Source organism: Piliocolobus tephrosceles, chromosome 9 (genome assembly GCF_002776525.5).
Source record: "Piliocolobus tephrosceles isolate RC106 chromosome 9, ASM277652v3, whole genome shotgun sequence".
Taxonomy (NCBI): domain Eukaryota; kingdom Metazoa; phylum Chordata; class Mammalia; order Primates; family Cercopithecidae; genus Piliocolobus; species Piliocolobus tephrosceles.
In genome coordinates this window covers 108,061,691-108,078,594 of record NC_045442.1, presented here as the reverse complement: position 1 = coordinate 108,078,594, position 16,904 = coordinate 108,061,691, and the positions used below count along the sequence as shown (strand labels likewise).

Genomic DNA, 16,904 nt, shown 5'->3' with positions numbered 1-16,904 from the left:
AGGATTATAGGCGTGAGCCACTGCTCCTGGCCTTGCTCTCACCTTCAAGAACTTTCTTTTTCAAACTCAGACGTTGGAAAGTGAAAAACCTCAGTATGCTACATAGATTTGTCAATTCAGATGCCAAAATCAGGGAAGCACAAAATAAAAGAGAAAGAGGAGAAAAAACTTAAATACAAACCTTGACACTTAAGCTGCCATACTTTTTTCTCATTTCCTTGTCCTCTTTCTGTTTATTAATCTGTAAAAATGAAGACCCATATCATTGGTTATTATCTATAAAGATTAAAAAAGACAATTTTCTATAAAACTTCTATAAGCAATGAAAGAGTAACATTTTAAACCATTTGTCTGCCAAAACTATTATGGGATATAAGTTATAATATCAAAGAGAAAACAAACTTGTATCCAGAAAAAGAACTTTTATTAAAAAAGTAAACAGCAATATATAACATTGCAAATATCTAAAGTCATTAACATTTATTCATTGCATTAAGTACAACAGAGATCAAAGGAAAACATGCATTATGTGTTCAGCACCTTCAACTGAAATATCCAGATTCTCACATTGGGACTGACTAGGCAGACAATTTGACCTACAGAGAATGAAGAAAAGCAGGTGGGGTGATGGGTCCACCCAGGAGTGGCACAGAGCCAAAGGAACCCCTGTCCCCAGCCAAGGGAAGTGGTGAGTGATTGTGTGACCTCCCCTGGGAAACCATGCTTCTCCCATAGATCTTTGCAACCTGTGGATCAGGAGATCCCCTCATGAGCCCATACCACCAGGGCCCTGGGTCTGATACACAGAGGTGTGTGGAGTCTTGGCAGAGTAGCTGCTCAGGCATACATGGAGACCCAGCAGTTTTACATACTCTGGTCCTAGGAATCCCAGTAAGGTGGCAGATCTGTCTGTACCTTCTCCTGGGAAGGGGACTGAATCCAGGGAGTCAAGCAGCTTTGTTCTGCAGGACCTACTTCCATGGTGCCTCACAGGTTAAGCCCCACTGACTTGGAATTCCAGCCAGCCAGCAGCAACAGGTTGGAGATGGCCTGAGATGGACTAAATTCCCAGGGGGAGAGGCGGCTGCCATCTCTGCGGTTTGGTTGACTCAGCTGTTCTAGCCTGCCAGTTCTAGGGAGTCCAGGTGGTTCAGATGAGGAGGAGTCTCCCACAATGCAGCACAGCTGCTGTGCAGAAATCGTGGCCAGACTGCTTAAGTGGAACCCTGATCCAGCTCTCCTTACTGGGTAGGGCCTCCCTGCAGGAATTTCAGTAACTCCAGCCAGGGTTACATGTACAGAACTCTGATCTCTCCCTGGGACAGAGCCCCCAATTAAAAGACACAAAATGGCAAGCTGGATAAAGAGTCAAGACCCATCACTATGCTTTCTTCAACAGACCCATCTCACATTCAAAGAAATACATATGCTCATAATAAAGGGATGGGGGAAAAATTTACCAAGAAAAAGGAAAACAGAAAAAAGCAGGGGTCACAATCCTAGTTTCTGACAAAACAGACTTTAAACCAATGAAGATCAAAAAAGACAAAGAAGGGCACTACACAATGGTAAAAGGTTCAATTCAACAAGAAGAGCTAACTGTCCTGAATATATATGCACCCAATACTGGAGCACCCAGATTCATAAAGCATGTTCTTAAGAGTCCTACAAAGAGACTTAGACTCCCCTCTATCTATTAATGGATACCAGAAGTCTTTACAGTTTTTTGCTCTTACAAACGAAGCTGCTGTAAACATTTGTGACCCAAGACTTTGTGTGAACATGTGCTTTTATTTATCTTGGGTAAATACCAAGGAGTGTGATGGCCAGATCATCTGTTAAGTATAGAATTTTAGAAATTTCTTTTAGCTGTCAAAACATTTTTCTAAATGTATATTTTACATTTCCACTAGCAGAGAATGAGAGTTCTAGTTGCTCCACATCCTTGACAACACTTTATATGGTCGACCTTTTAAATTTTAGCCACGCTAGTGAGTATATAGTGATATTTCATTGAGATTTTAATTTGTATCTCCCTAAAGACTAATGATGTTGGGCATCTTTTTATGTCATCATTTGCCTCTATATATCTTTTTAAATAAAGTGCCTGTTCAAATAGTTTGGCCATTTAAAACATTGGGTTGTTTTTATATTATTACATTGTAAGTTATTTGCATAGTCTAGATGCAAATCCTTTGTTAAAGATATTTTGCAAATATTTTCTCCCACTCTGTGGTTTGTTTTTTCATTAAAAGAAAAACATTTTGAACAGTAAACTTCTTGCTGTTGTTGTCTGACACAACGTCTTGCTCTGTCACCCAGGCTGAAGTGTAGTGGTGTGACCAGGGCTCACTGCAGACTTGACCTCCCTGGGTTCACGTGATCCTCCCCCCTCAGCCTCTGAAGTATCTGGGACTACAGGTGCATGCCAGTATGACTGCCTAATTTTTCTATTTTTTATAGAGATGAAGTTTCACCATGTTGCCCAGGCTGGTCTTCAACTCCTAGGCTCAAGCAATCTGCCAGCCTCGGCCTCCTAAAGTGTTGGTATTACAGGTGCGAGCCACCATGCCTGGCTAAACTTTTTAAATTTTTGATAAACTGTAATTTGTTATTTAAGAAATCTTTGCCAAATCTGAGATCATTAAGATTCTCTCTTATATCTTTATCTAGAAGTTTTGTAGTCTCAGCTATTACAATTCTGATCCATTTCAAGTTAACTTTAATATGAGGTGTCAGGTAAGGGTTGAGGTTCATTTTTTGCTTATTGCTGTCCAATTGTTTCAGTACTGTTTGTTGAAAAGATTATCCTTACTACTTGAATTGCCTTTGCATCTTGGTCAGAAATCAATTCATTATATATGATCCATAGGGTCTACTACTGGATTCTCTAGTCTATTTAGCAATCTATGTTTCTCCTTATGCCAAGACAACTTTACCTTGACTACTATAGTTTTACAGCAAGTTTAAACCAGGTGTGTGCATCTTTCAGCTTTGTTCTTTTTCAAAATTGTTTTAGCTATCTCAGGTCTTGTGGATGTCTATATAAATTTTAGGCTAGGCTTGTTGATTTCAACAACAATGACAACAACAAAAAAAACCCTGCTGGGATTTTGATTAGGATTGTGTTGAATCCATAAATCAATCTGGAGAGAATTGACAGCTTGATAATATACATCTCTTGAATCATGAACAATGGAAATATTTCTGCATCTATTTAAGTCTTTATTTCAGCAGTATTTTATATTAACTGTACATGTTTTGTACATATTTTGTCATGTTTATCCATAAGCACTTCATATTGTTTGATGCTATCATAACTGGTGTTTTTCAAAATTTCAATTTTTGATTGTTCATTGTTTATATGTAGAAGTACCAGATTTTTGTATCTTGATCTTTGCAACCTTTCTGCATTCACTTATTAATTCTAGTAGCTTTTTTTTGTAGATTTGTTAGGATTTCCTATAGAGATGATCATGTCATCTGGGAATTTAAAAAGTTCTACCTCTTCCTTCCCTATCTGGATGTTATTATTTCTGTGTGTGTGTGTTATTGCACTGGTTAGGACCTAAAACACGATGTTGAAGGGAAGTAATAAGAGCAGGAATTCTTGTCATATTTCTGACTTTAGAGTCAAAATCTTCATCCTTTCACTATCAACCATAATAGTGTGTTTTGTAGATATCTTTTACCAGCTTGAGAGGTTCTCTTCTATTCCCAGTTTGCTGAGAGTATTTTTTATCATGAATGGAAATTGGAGTCCCTCAAATGTTTTTTCTTCATCTACCTGCCTTTTGACTCCATTATTTTATATCCTTCCCATGAACAAAATATATTTATCTTCACTCAAGGCCTTAACAAATCTCATTGTACTATAGCATCAGCTTGAAGTCTGGAATCTCATTATCTAAATCAGGTCCAGGTGCAGATGAGACTCCTTGAGTACAATCTCTCTTGATCTGAAGATCCAGAAACTAAAGAGACAAGTTATCTGTCCCCACACAGCCAATGTTCCATGGTGGGACGTAGGATAAGCACTAGAGATCCCACTCCATTCAAGGGAAGAAGGAGGCATAGAGCAATAGCTGGTCCATAGTAATTTTGAAATCCAACTAGGCATATATTGCCAATTTCTTGACTAGGACCAAATCCTGCTCCACTTTTGGAGGAAAACTACTATACACAGTAAATATTGTTGGAAAACTCAAACTTCTGAAGTCCATGTAGTTGTTTTTACTCTCACAGGCATCAGGGGAACCAGCTCCCAATATTTCAACATACATTGTTTCTATTTTCCCCAAGTTGTTGGCCGATCTGAGAAATAAAGAGAAAAAGTACAAAGAGAGAAATTTTACAGCTGGGCCTCTGGGGGTGTCATCACATAATGGTAGGACTGTGATGGTGACCCCAAGCTGCAAAATCAGCAAGTTTTTACTAGGGATTTCAAAAGGAGAGGGGGTGTATGAATAGGGAGTGGGTCACAGAGATCACATGCTTCAAAGGGCAATACAAGATCACAAGGCAAAGGGCAGAGCAAGATCACAAGGCAAGGACGAAATTAGAATTACTGATGAGGGTCTGTGTCCTGCTGGGCATGCATTGTCTTGATAAACATCTTAACAGGAAACAGGGTTTGAGAGCAGACAACTGGTCTGACTAGAATTTACTTACCAGGCTGGAATTTTCCAATCCTAGTAAGCCTGAGGGCACTGTGGGAGACCAGGGCATATTTCATCCCTTATCTCAGCCGCATAAGACAGACACTCCCAGAGCAGCCGTCTATAGACCTACCCCTGGGAATGTATTCCTTTCCCAAGGTATTAATTATTAATATTCCTTACTGGGAAAATAATTCAGCAACATTTCTTCTACTCACACGTCCATTTATAGGCTCCCTGCAAGAAGAAAAATATGGCTCTATTCTGCCCGATCCTGCAGGCAGTCAGACCTTATGGTTATCTTTCCTTGTTCCCTGAAAATCGCTGTTATTCTGTTCTTTTTCAGGGTGCACTGATTTCATACTGTTCAAACACATGTTTTACAAACAATTTGCACAGTTAATGCAATCATCACAGGGTCCTGAGGTGACATACATCCTCAGCTTATGAAGATGACGATTAGGAGATTAAAGACAGGCATAGGAAACAATAAAAGTATTAATTTTGGGAACTAATAAATGTCAATGAAATGTTCACAATTTATGTTCAAAGACTGCAGTAAAGACAGGCCTAAGAAATTATAAAAGTATTAATTTTTGGAACTAATAATTGTCCATAAAATCTTCACAATTTATGTTCTTCTGCCGCAGCTTCAGCCGGTCCCTCTGTTCGGGGTCCCTGGCTTCCCGCAACACACAGGTGGTTTATTTCCTTGTGTGCTTCCTTATCTTTGACTATGTGATATTAACTGCTCCTATAATTGTAGGGTAGAGAATTCTGGGAATTCTCTGAGGCTTAGGATTAAAGTACTCTTTATAGAGAGTATTTCCATTTGCTTCTTTCAGGGGTACTTTCTATTCACTTAAAACCAAACTGATGCCAGGTGCAGTGGCATGTAGTCCCAGCTACTTGGGAGGCTGAGGTGGGAGGAATGCTTGAGCACAGGAGTTTGAGATCAGTTTATGCAAGATATCAAGATCCTATCTCTTAAAAACAAACAAACTAACTAAACTGAAGGTTTGAGGTTCTGTGAATACAAACTTGAGTTGCAAATCCCCTGTAAGTCCTGCCTCTCAAAACCCTTCAGGAAGAGATTGTCCCCCTTGTGTTGCTCCGTACAGAGGCAACTCTCCCCTGCAGGCCTCTGGGTATTAGGTAGGTGTCAGGTTTACATTTGGTCATGTTCATCCAGCAGGAATGACCTTTGGTTTGCAGCCTAATGCAAGAGATCACTGCTGATTACCCTTATACACACACACACACACACACACACACACACACACACACACACACACACAGAGGCACTCTAGCATGTCCTGCACTGTGACTTCTGTTTAGTGCAGATAAGTAAATCCCCTCAGGACAATCAGCTTGGAAACCTCAACTGACCCCTCTGTGTTTCCCTTGATGTTTGACTTTTGACCAGGTAAGCCCCATGTCCCTGGTCATTTTTTTTATGCTTTTACAAAGATGTTTGTAATACTGTATCTAGAATTTTTTGAGGTTTTAAAAAATTTGGGCGGGAGTCACTTTGAATTCCAGCTCACTTGATAAGTTTTCCCTGTAATCAATATCAATATGGTTAATTTTTAAAAGTTTGAGCCCTTTTTCCCACAGAGTTTCCATTCTGCCTCAGAATTCTCTCTCAATACATTGGAGTTGATATATGAACTTAGGTTTATTTGGAATCCCTGGACTAATAGAAGAAGCTTCCAGGTTTCTTTCTATTAGGGTGATTAACTATCCTGGTGTTTTTTAGGACTGAGGGGTTTCTCAGGATGTAGGGCTGTCAGTGCTAAGAATGAACAAACCAGGATTAGCTGGTCACCCTATCAGTCATGATCAATGCTTTCATCACCGAGTGCAGGTGTGAATAATCCACTCCTCTTTTCTTTGAGGAGGGAAGGAAACTTTACACATTACTAGTGCGAACAGACAAACCCATGACCCAATAACTCCTTCCTCACTCTGTTGCTTGGTCAGTGAAATGGCTCAGGGGGGATAAAGGGAGCCTCTGGAAGACCTGCAGGACTCCTGTTCATACAGAAGGCATTGACGTCAACTCCTCTAGCTCAGCTCTGGGTGCTCCCCTTTTTAGAAAGACAATTCCCTGGCCAGGAAGCTCCCATTGTCATATAGTGTGGTAGATAGCCAACTTCCCTATAAATATATAAAGTGGTGTGTCGGGGGGATCCCTCTCCCACAGCAATTCCTGTGATTCACCTTACCCAAGCTCTCCTCTTGGTGGGCTAATAAAAGACCAAAGGAGTGTGTCCTGTCTGTTAATTTTCTTCTTGTAAGTTTTTAATCAATAAACTTTATACCTGCACCACACATTCTAGAGGTATGTACGCCTGTACCCTTGCATTCCATCTAGGAATACAACAGCACAACACAAGATATTGCCCATGGGGAGCACTTGGCCCAATCACCACATTGCGAGAGATAAATGGCAATTTCCTTATGTGAAAATTTGAACCGCCTCCCTGACCGCAGGAGTAATGGCTTATATTTATGTAAATATATTAGTAAGTATATTAGAAAGTATATTAGTCTAATAGCGATGTGCCAGGGAAAGGAATCGGTGAATAAATAAATTAAATGAAAACAAAGGAAGAGGATCAGAATCACAAACGGATAAAGACATTTCACTTAACCACACCTGGCTAAGAGTTTTTCCTTATTAAATAAGGCAGCAGAACTCAACATGTGGTCCAAGGACCCCTAAGGTGCCCCAAACCTTAGGGGTTCTGTGAGGCCTAAATTATTCTCATAATAAATACTAACACATTAGTCACTGTTTCTTCATTCTCATGGTCTCATGAGTGGACACCGGAGTTTTTCAAAAGCTATGTGATATTTATCATGGCAGAGAATACAGAAGTATCTATGAGAATTTAAATAATTTCCAGGAAACCAAATACTAAAGAAATTTACAGAAATAAGTGACTGGGTATTGTGGCTCATGCTTGTAATTCCAGCACTTTGAGAGGCTGAGGTGGGTGGATCACTTGAGCCCAGGAGTTCACAACCAGCCTGGGCAATGTGGCAAAACCCTGTCTCTACAAAAAATAGAAAAATTAGCCAGACGTGTTGGTGCGTGGCTGTAATCCCAGCTACTTGGGAGGTTGAGGCAGGAGAATAACCTGAGCCCAGGAAGTCGAGGCTCCAGTGAGCCATGATTGTGCCACTGCACGGCAGTCTGGGTGACAGAGTAAGACCGTCTCAAAAAAAAAAAAAAAAAAAGTACACACACACGTATACAAAATACACACATATGTAAGACAAAGCCACTTTTGCTAAACATTTTCTGTGTTGGGAAAGATTTTCTTATAAACAATATGCCATTTATGTCAGCATGTGAAGAGTTTAGTGTTGTTATTTTTAAGTCACTTAACAAATAATTTGATTATGTTTTCCTTTCATATATGGTAAATATCAATAGATAAAACCCATCTGTGTTAGTATATTCTCATATTGCTATAAAGAAATATCTGAGACTGGGTAATTTATAAAGAAAAGAGGTTTAATTGGCTCACGGTTCTGCAGGCTGTATAGGAAGCATAGGGGCTTCTGCTTCTGGGGAGATCTCAAGAAGCTTTCAATCATGGTGGGAGGTGAAGGGGGAGCAGATGTCTCACATGGTGGGAACAGGAGCAACAGAGAGAAGTCGAGAGGTGCTATACACTTTTGAATGACCAGATCTCACCAGAACTCACTCACTATAGTGAAGACAGTACAATGGGGGATGGTGCTAAACCATTCATGAGAAATCTGCCCACATGATACAATCACCTCCCACAATCACCTCCCAATCACCTCCAACATTGGAGCTTACATTTCCATATGAGATTTTGATGGGAACACACATCCAAACTATATCACCATCTAAACCAAATTTTCTTGGGGGACCTCAAAAAACATTTAAGCGTATAAAGAGACCCTGAGACCAAAAAGTTTGAGAACCACTGGAATGGAACCTGGAAATTAATCCTGGAAACCCCACTGCAGGTCCTCTCTATATTGTATAGCTGCGTCACGTATGTATTAACATTATTATGGGCTTATTAAAGTACATATAGTTCATGCCATATATAGAGTGGGTTAAGCCATTCTCAACTATTTTTTGTTATCCCTTCCATCATTTACTCATAACAAATATTTATTGGCCATCTACTCCATGGGGGCCACCATGTTAGGTTTTAGGGGTAAAACCATAGCTCACAGAATGGAAATAGCAGGTAAGATAACAGGCCATCTCTACAGAATGTGACAAGAGCCACAAGAGGAAAACTGTGTGTCATGCCAGCATGAGGGGGGGCACCTCTTCCAGGCAAGGGAAGTCAGGGTGGGAGAGGTTTCCCAGAGGAGGCAGCATCTGACCTCTGACCTGAAAGATGAGAGGACCTAACCAGATGCTGACCAAGAGAGGTCAGTTCAGGGAGAAGGAACAGCACAGAAGGAACGGAACTCTGAGGCATCCTTGTCTGAATCTCCTGATTGTAAAGAGAGAAATCTACCTGCGGTGGATGGCTGCAAGAATTCATGGGGCTCATTCTGATTAATCTTGAACAACACACCCTCAGGGGAGCTCTTCCTTTCACAAGGTTTGCCTTCTAGCTCTTTGACTTCCTAAGGGGATTGTGGGTTGGTCACAGTGGCTCATGCCTGTAATCCCAACACTTTAGGAGGCCAAGGCGGGAGGATTGCTTCAGTCCAGGAGTTCAAGACCAGCCTGGGCAATACAGTGAGACCCTGTCTCTATATTTTATAAATGTTATTTTAAAAAGTAGATTGTGAAGGCTATGCAGGACTAATAAATGTCCAAGATTACATGGAGCACATTTGACTGACCAGCGGGTACAGACTCACTGACAGTGAGATAGGGACCACTGGGACAGCAGAACTTGCTCCTCTGCCTTCCATGGCATATAGGGACAGTCACATTGGGTCACGCTTGTGTCATGTTTGTCTTGATGAAGAGTCACTATTCGCAGAGCTTCCATGTAAACGTGGCTTTGCATGGACCACTGAAAACATCTGTTTCCTAACTGGATGGCCAAACACTGCCACATATATGTATATGTTATGACATATAACAGGACTGCACAGGCTTGAGGTATGCCTCAGAGGGAACGCAGGCATCAGGAACCTAGTTGTGGGAGTGAGGGAGACTACAAGGGTAACTTAGTGCTGTGCCCCCAGAATGGGGCTAGGGCAACCTATGTACTTCCTTCCCATCTCCAGTCTGGATTGCTCCAAGAAATAGGGTGCACTGGGATGAAGCAGATAGAAATGAAGTAAGAGAAAGAGTTCAATCATGGTGTTTTTCTGATGAGGGCCCCTCTCTTTTGTTAACTTCAAAATAAACGAAAGCCACTTAGCCTAGGAATCATGGAAAGATCCGAAATTATTTCATATGCTTCCTCAAAAGCCAATCTAAGGATACAATCACTCCAGGTCGCATTGCTTACCTAACATATATATGATATATGTGATAAATAATAAATATGTGTATAAGTTATATATATATAATAAATAAATATTTATTTGTTTATCTATTTTTTTAAAGACAGGGTCTTGCTCTGTTGCCTAGGCTGAAAAGCAGTGGTATGATCACAGCTCACTGCAGTGTCAAACTTCTGGGCTCAAGTGATCCTCACACCTCCCACCTAGCCTCCTGAGAGTAGGAGGACTGCAGGCATGTGCTACTATGCCTAGCTAATCTTTTTTATTTTATGTAAAAACGGGGCCTCACTATGTTGCTCAGGCGGGTCTCAAACTCCTGGGCTCAAGCGATCCCCCCATCTCAGCCTCCCAAAGCACTGGGATTACAGGCATGAGCTGCCACACACAGCCAGTTTACATATACTTACCGATTGTGTCTCTTTACTGCCAGTTCTTTGGCTTTTTGCACTACACTCTTAACAGGTCAGAAAATAACTTTCACTGGAATATAATAATAGGCAAGCATTTAACAAAACCCTTCTGGCTAGAAAGTATTTAAATTTTTACAAAATGACAGTGGTCAACTCCACCTTCTCCCACTCTCCCTTGTCAGTGCAATCACAAATCCTGGGTCCTGGAAAAAAGCAGGATAGCAAGAAGCAAAGGAAGCCCAAATAGCAACAACAAAACCAGGCTGCCTCCAAGTGAATAACAGAATGCCTTGCAGGAGTAGGGAGAAGGCGGCGAAATAGCGACCTCGATGGATCTAAAGCGGGTATGCAATGGAAACCTCCATCACATGAAGAACCTCAAGCCCACTCCCTCTATTGAAATCATGAGCTCCTAGACTAGTCTAGGCATCCTGAAGGCTCTTTCGCTGTCGTGGAGTTTGTGGTGCAGGCTCTTGCTGCTTGGCAACAAGCTTGGGGCGCAACAAACTTCTAAAGTACAAAATAAAATGTGATTGGTTCCCCTGTGAGCAATACAATAGCACCCGTTAAAGGCTTACAGTTAAAATAAAGAGGCAAAGTAATTCAAAGAGTATGGGATCTGCTCCTAGTATAGGCACACATTCACTGACTGAGTAGTTTAATTTCTTCTCTATTGCTGCTAACAAACAATATAACATTGGCTTTCCACTCTATAAAAACACTTCCAATTTTAATGACAATATGCACATTTATTTAGCTGTTTGTTTTCCAAAGTAAAGCCTGAACTTTGGAGGAATGACAGAAGAGAGTGGGGCTCGAGGTAGAAGAAATTCACCAAGTAGACTCAAATAATGGAGTCTATTTTTATATGCCAGGTATTTAAAAGTAGCAGGCTCAAAATAACACATTTGTTAACACATGGTTTTTGTGAATCGCCAACCATAAATTTTTTTCGTTGCCTGCATTCCCAAGTTGGTTTCATAGAAGGCTTTATTGTAATCCAGGAGAATTGTTTTGCATTAATTTCTATGACAAGGAACCCAAAACACAGGGTGCTGAGAGTAACAAAACAGAGTTAGGGAAACAGTCATGACTTGGCACAAAGTGTGACAAGCTGTAAAAAAGCGAATGTTTCAATATCTGAAGTGTTGATTTCCTATGAGCAACCTTTTCTCTTCCAAACAGTATCATATTCTTTTCAAGCACATTTAGAACGCAAGTCAAGCTGTGTTTTATTTTTTATTATAATAAACACAGTCAGTTTACTGTAACAAAGACATACTAGTGGTAATCAGCTGAAAGCCAAATACGCCACCATAAGCTGGGCGGGGGGCTGCTATGGGGGGGCTGGGGGCTGGGTAGTCAACTGATAAAAGACCAGCCGTCTGGAAAGTTCTCTTAAAAGAACATAAAAAGGCAGTGTTTTCTTACGGGACTAACACAGAATGCCAAAATATCTAGCTGGGCTCTTTTTTATTGTCACTTACGGCAATTTGTAACTGAAAATAGCAATTCCTTCAAAATAGTGGGCTCTCCTATTTGTTTTGTTTTTTTTTAATCTCCATAATAAAATGCAGAAATTTTATACATGGTTTTAAATGGTAATAATATTTCTTACACAAGACTCTAGTAAGCATATTTATTGCTGTGCTACTCAAACTGCTTTCTTTAAAATGACCATTTACAAATGTTTATAATTATACATGTACTTAGATTTCTGATAAAGGTGAAATGAGTCAGTCATTCACAGGAAACAATCACAAATAAAGTTTATAAAACTTTCATGGTTAAATTAAATTCCTGAATTCAAATAGTTAGGAAATAATGTAAATCATCTTACCACATCCTGAACTAATGATTTTTCATAATTAAGCTCTTCTCTTAATCTTTCTCTACTATCCATTAACTGAAATAGAGAAGAAATTATATTTTTATTAAAGATAAGAACAGAACATCTAAAATCTCTCAAGAGAATTTAGTGAAACATGGTTTAATATGAGAAAAATGGATCTCAATCCCATCAAAAGAAAATTAAATTTCTACAGATTATCATCTTACATTATCATAGAATTATTATGTAAGCAAGTAAAATATACACAGAAAATACCAATTTATTTACACCTTTCCTCACCCCACACCATCAAAATGTAACATCACAATAAAGCAAGTCCTACTCTGTCAAAAAGAACAATTTTGCCTAATGTTTTATGTGACCCATCTCTTATTTTAGGGTTTTGCGTTGTATCTATGTGCATATCAAACTACATTTATACCAATTGAAAATAGCTATCAGAAGCATACACTGGGCTGGGTGCAGTGGCTCACACCTATAATCCCAGTGCTTTCAGAGGCTGAGGCAGGAGGATTGCTTGAGGCCAAGAGTTTGAGACCAACCTGGTCTCAAACACAGTGATATCAGGTCTCCACAAAAAAAATTTTTTAGGCTGGGCACAGTGCCTGACGCTCATAGTCCCAGCACTTTGGAAGGCTGAGGCAGGTGGATCACCTGAGATCAGGAGTTCAAGACCAGCCTGACCCACATGGTGAAACCCCATTTCTACTAAAAATACAAAAATTAGCTGGGCACAGTTGCACGTGCCTGTAATCCAAGCTACTTCGGAGGCTGAAGCAGGAGGATTGCTTGAACCCAGGAATTTAAGGCTGCAATGAACTATGGTCATACCACTGCACTCCAGCCTAGAACAAGACCCTGTCACTAAACAAACGAACAAACCATTTATTTGTGGGAGCTAGAAATTAAAACAATTGAATTTACGGAGAAAACAAGAAGGAGGATGGTTACCAGATGCTGGGAAGGGTAGTGAGGGGTGGGGTAATAGGGTTAATGGTACAAAAAATAAATGGCTAGAAAGAACGAATAAGACCTAGTATTTGATAGCACAACAGGGTGACTATAGTCAATAATTTAATTGTACATTTAAAAATAACTAAAAGGGTATAAATGGATTCTTTGTAATACAAAGGATAAATGCCTGAGGTGATGGATACCCCACTTACCCTCATGTGATTATTACACATTGTAATGCCTGTACCAAAATACTTCATATACCCTGTAAATATATGCACCTACTAGGTACCCAAAAAATGAAAAATGAAAAAACAAACAAAAACTGTATGCACTGCAGGGCCCTTGTTCCCTTGTGACTTGCCTTGGTATTTACATTGATCAGTTGCTGTTTGTGTGTGTAATAGGCTAGTAAAATTCAACCTTTCGTTTTGATATGCATTCAATTTCATTAATTCATGTCTCTATTAATTTAATAAACATCCCCAGTGTTCTTGTTTCAGTTCTTTATTGTTTCCCTGGTTTATCCAAGCAACACTTTCACTGGACTCTGGTTCCGGGCTTTCCTCCTTCCCATTCATTTTCTTTCTGAAACACAAATCTGATCCTGCCGCAATGTTCAAGGCTCTCCAACGCACTTAGAAGGTAATTCAAACCTTTTTTGCATGAATATAATCTTTTGCCACTGTCCTCTGCCCCTTGCTACTCCTTGCTCTCAGGTACTCTTCAGCTACAGCAAATCACACTCCCTTTCCTATACAAGGTGCTTTTGCGTGGTACTTAGAATACCCCTCTCAACTCTCCCGCATCTGTTTGCTGGCTAACTCTAACAGCTCTTCTCGGGGCCAGTGCAGTATCCTTCCTCCGACCTTCCCTGATCCCGTAGAGTACAGGCTGGGAATGCCTCTTGTGTGCTGCACAGCAAACTCTGCTTCTCTGCATCCTGACGCTATCACACCTGTACTGTGCTCTCTGACTCTGGGTCTGTCTCCCTCCCAGAGTGAAATTCATGAGAACAGATTCTACTGTGGCAGCAGCTGGAAGACAGGCACAGATACAGCTGGTATTTGGTTCCTGGAATTAAAACACAAAAGCTATGAATTCCATAACTGACCATGCTTAGCCCAGATAGATAGCAAGAGGTCAGCCTCCCCAAATTCAGTCCCATTTTCAATGTTTTTAAGTGCATCCAGGGCTTAAAAAAAAAAAAAAGGTGGGTGGGTGGGGGGGGAACACGTGGTTATCCGAAGTCTTCTGAGTTGCTCCTTTCCATTCTTCCATTTCTTGCTTACACCCTCTTCCCCACACCCCTGGTCTCCCCACTCTGTCTGTCCCACGACAGATTCTTCCTATATAGTTTCCTCAGACTTCTACTGCATTCTCAAGCCACACCCAGTCACAAGCAGTTCCACAAATCCATGTCAGGCTTTATGCATTCATACACTGTACCCAACTCTTCTACTCTCTTGCCTGCCTGGAAAAATCAGCTCCAAAGCCCAGCACGGTGGCTCACACCTATGATCCCAGCACTTTGGGAGGCTGAGGTGGGAGGATCCCTTGAGCCCAGGAGTTCAAGACCAGCGACATAGTGAGAGAATATCTCCACAAAAACAAATAAATAAATAAATAAATACATAAATAAATAAGCCAGGTGTGGTGCATGCCTGTAGTCCCAGCTACTCAGGAGATTGAGGTGGGAGAATTGCTTGAGACCAGGAGGTCAAGGCTGCAGTGAGCCATGATCATGCCACTGCACTCCATCCTGGGCAACAAAGAAAGACCCTATCTCAAAAAAAACCCAAACAAACAAACAAGCAAACAAACAAAAGAAAAAACCTAAAAAATCAGCTCCAGTGGGCCTCAACAGGAGAACATGAGAAAGGTTGTGGAACTGAATCTTCCAGATGAGGCCAGGCATCTCTTCTCTAGTACACACTTCTCTTATAGTCCCTATCTCACTGCCCTACAGCTTTGGTCTATGACTTCACCTGTCCCCAGAAGGGACCATAGGTATATACATGCATTTTATTTTTTCTAGCAGTAGCACAGTGCTTAGTACTTAAAGGCAACTAATAAACATTGCTGAACTAATTGATTTAGTGCAGGATATTGGAAAAAAACCCAGCAAATATCAGCTGTCATTCGTTCAACAACATCTGAACTGCTTCCCAGTTGACAAAGCATGCTGACATTCATTATCTCATTCAGTACACACAGTACACCTGGGAGAAACAGGAAGGAGGAAGACAGGCACTGGCCCCAGGGGACCTAGTGGCAGAAATGGAACAGGAACCCAGGGTTCTAGATTCTTTCTGCTCAGTACCAAAATGTCCCTATATTCAATGTCTATGAGAAGTTCCAGTGCATGTAAAGAAAAAAAGAAAAGAAAGACAGAATTTAAAAAAAAAAATCAAGCAGATTAGGAGTCTACTATACTATATTATATAATTTGTTACATATATTTCATTATATATGTTACATATATCACATTATATGTTATATATATTAAATTATATTTATATATTACATTATACATAACAGAGCTATCAGAAATATAATGTGAGTCATATATAATTTTGAATTTCATAGTAGCTGTGCTAAAAAGGCAAAAGAAATAGGTAAAAGCAATTTTAATAATGTGTTTTTATCCCAATATATATTCAAACTATTATTTCAATGTATATTCAATATAAAAAATTATTAATGAGACATTTCACATTTTTTACACCAAGTCTTTGAAATCCAGTGTGTATTTTTCACTTACAGTACATCTCAATTGGGGAGCTACGTTTTCATTAGAAATATTTTATTTGTATTCAGATTTCATAAAATTTACAAATGAAAAAGTAGAGTCACATATCCAAGTTATCAAAAATACACAAAAAGGTTTTCCAAGAACTGAAATGAGTTTTTAAATTTGAATTTAAAGAATTGGAAATTAAATTATTAAAACTTAGTTCCTCACTTGCACTGGCCATATTTCAAGTGCTCAAGAGCCACATGTGGCCAGGGGCCACCATGGCACAGTGCAGATTTAGAAAGCTGAGGCAGCATTTAACTGACATATTTAAACTCACAGATATAGCCAGCCATCAATTGGTGGCATACCAGTGAGATTATTTTTTTGCTTGAATTTGTTATTGTACTCCTTATAGAAAGTAGGAAGTACATGCTACTCATTTCTACCAGTGGTAATACAGACTGAAGAGCTTGAGAAACATTTTTAATAAAGAACCAGGCCCAGTGCAGTAACTCACACCTGTAATCCTAATACTTTAGGAGGAAGAGGTGGGAGCATCACTTGAGGCCAGGAGTTTGAGACCAGCCTGTTTCTACAAAAATAAAAAATAAAAAATTAGCCAAGTGTGGTGGTACTCCTCTTTAGTCCCAGCTACTCTGGGATCTGAGATGGGAGGATTGCTTGAGCCTGGATTTTTGAGACTGCAAGTGAGATATTATCGCACCACTGCACTCCAGCCTTGGGGACAGAATGAGACTGAGACAAGGAAGGAAGGGAAGGAAGGAAGGAAGGAAGGAAAGAAGGAAGGAAGGAAGGAAGGA

At 40.1% G+C, this 16,904-nt stretch overlaps 1 protein-coding gene across 1 annotated transcript in view; it reads right to left on the bottom strand.

Annotated features, from left to right (window-relative positions):
• C9H10orf67 (chromosome 9 C10orf67 homolog) overlaps window positions 1-16,904 on the bottom strand; it is a 132,899-nt gene that overhangs the window by 67,206 nt on the left and 48,789 nt on the right. Inside the window, exons 8-9 of the mRNA XM_026454766.2 lie at window positions 12,378-12,443; window positions 182-241 (exon numbers count right to left, since the gene is read on the bottom strand). Coding sequence (XP_026310551.1) covers window positions 182-241; window positions 12,378-12,443 — 126 coding nt within the window. The remainder of the gene's footprint in view (window positions 1-181; window positions 242-12,377; window positions 12,444-16,904) is intronic.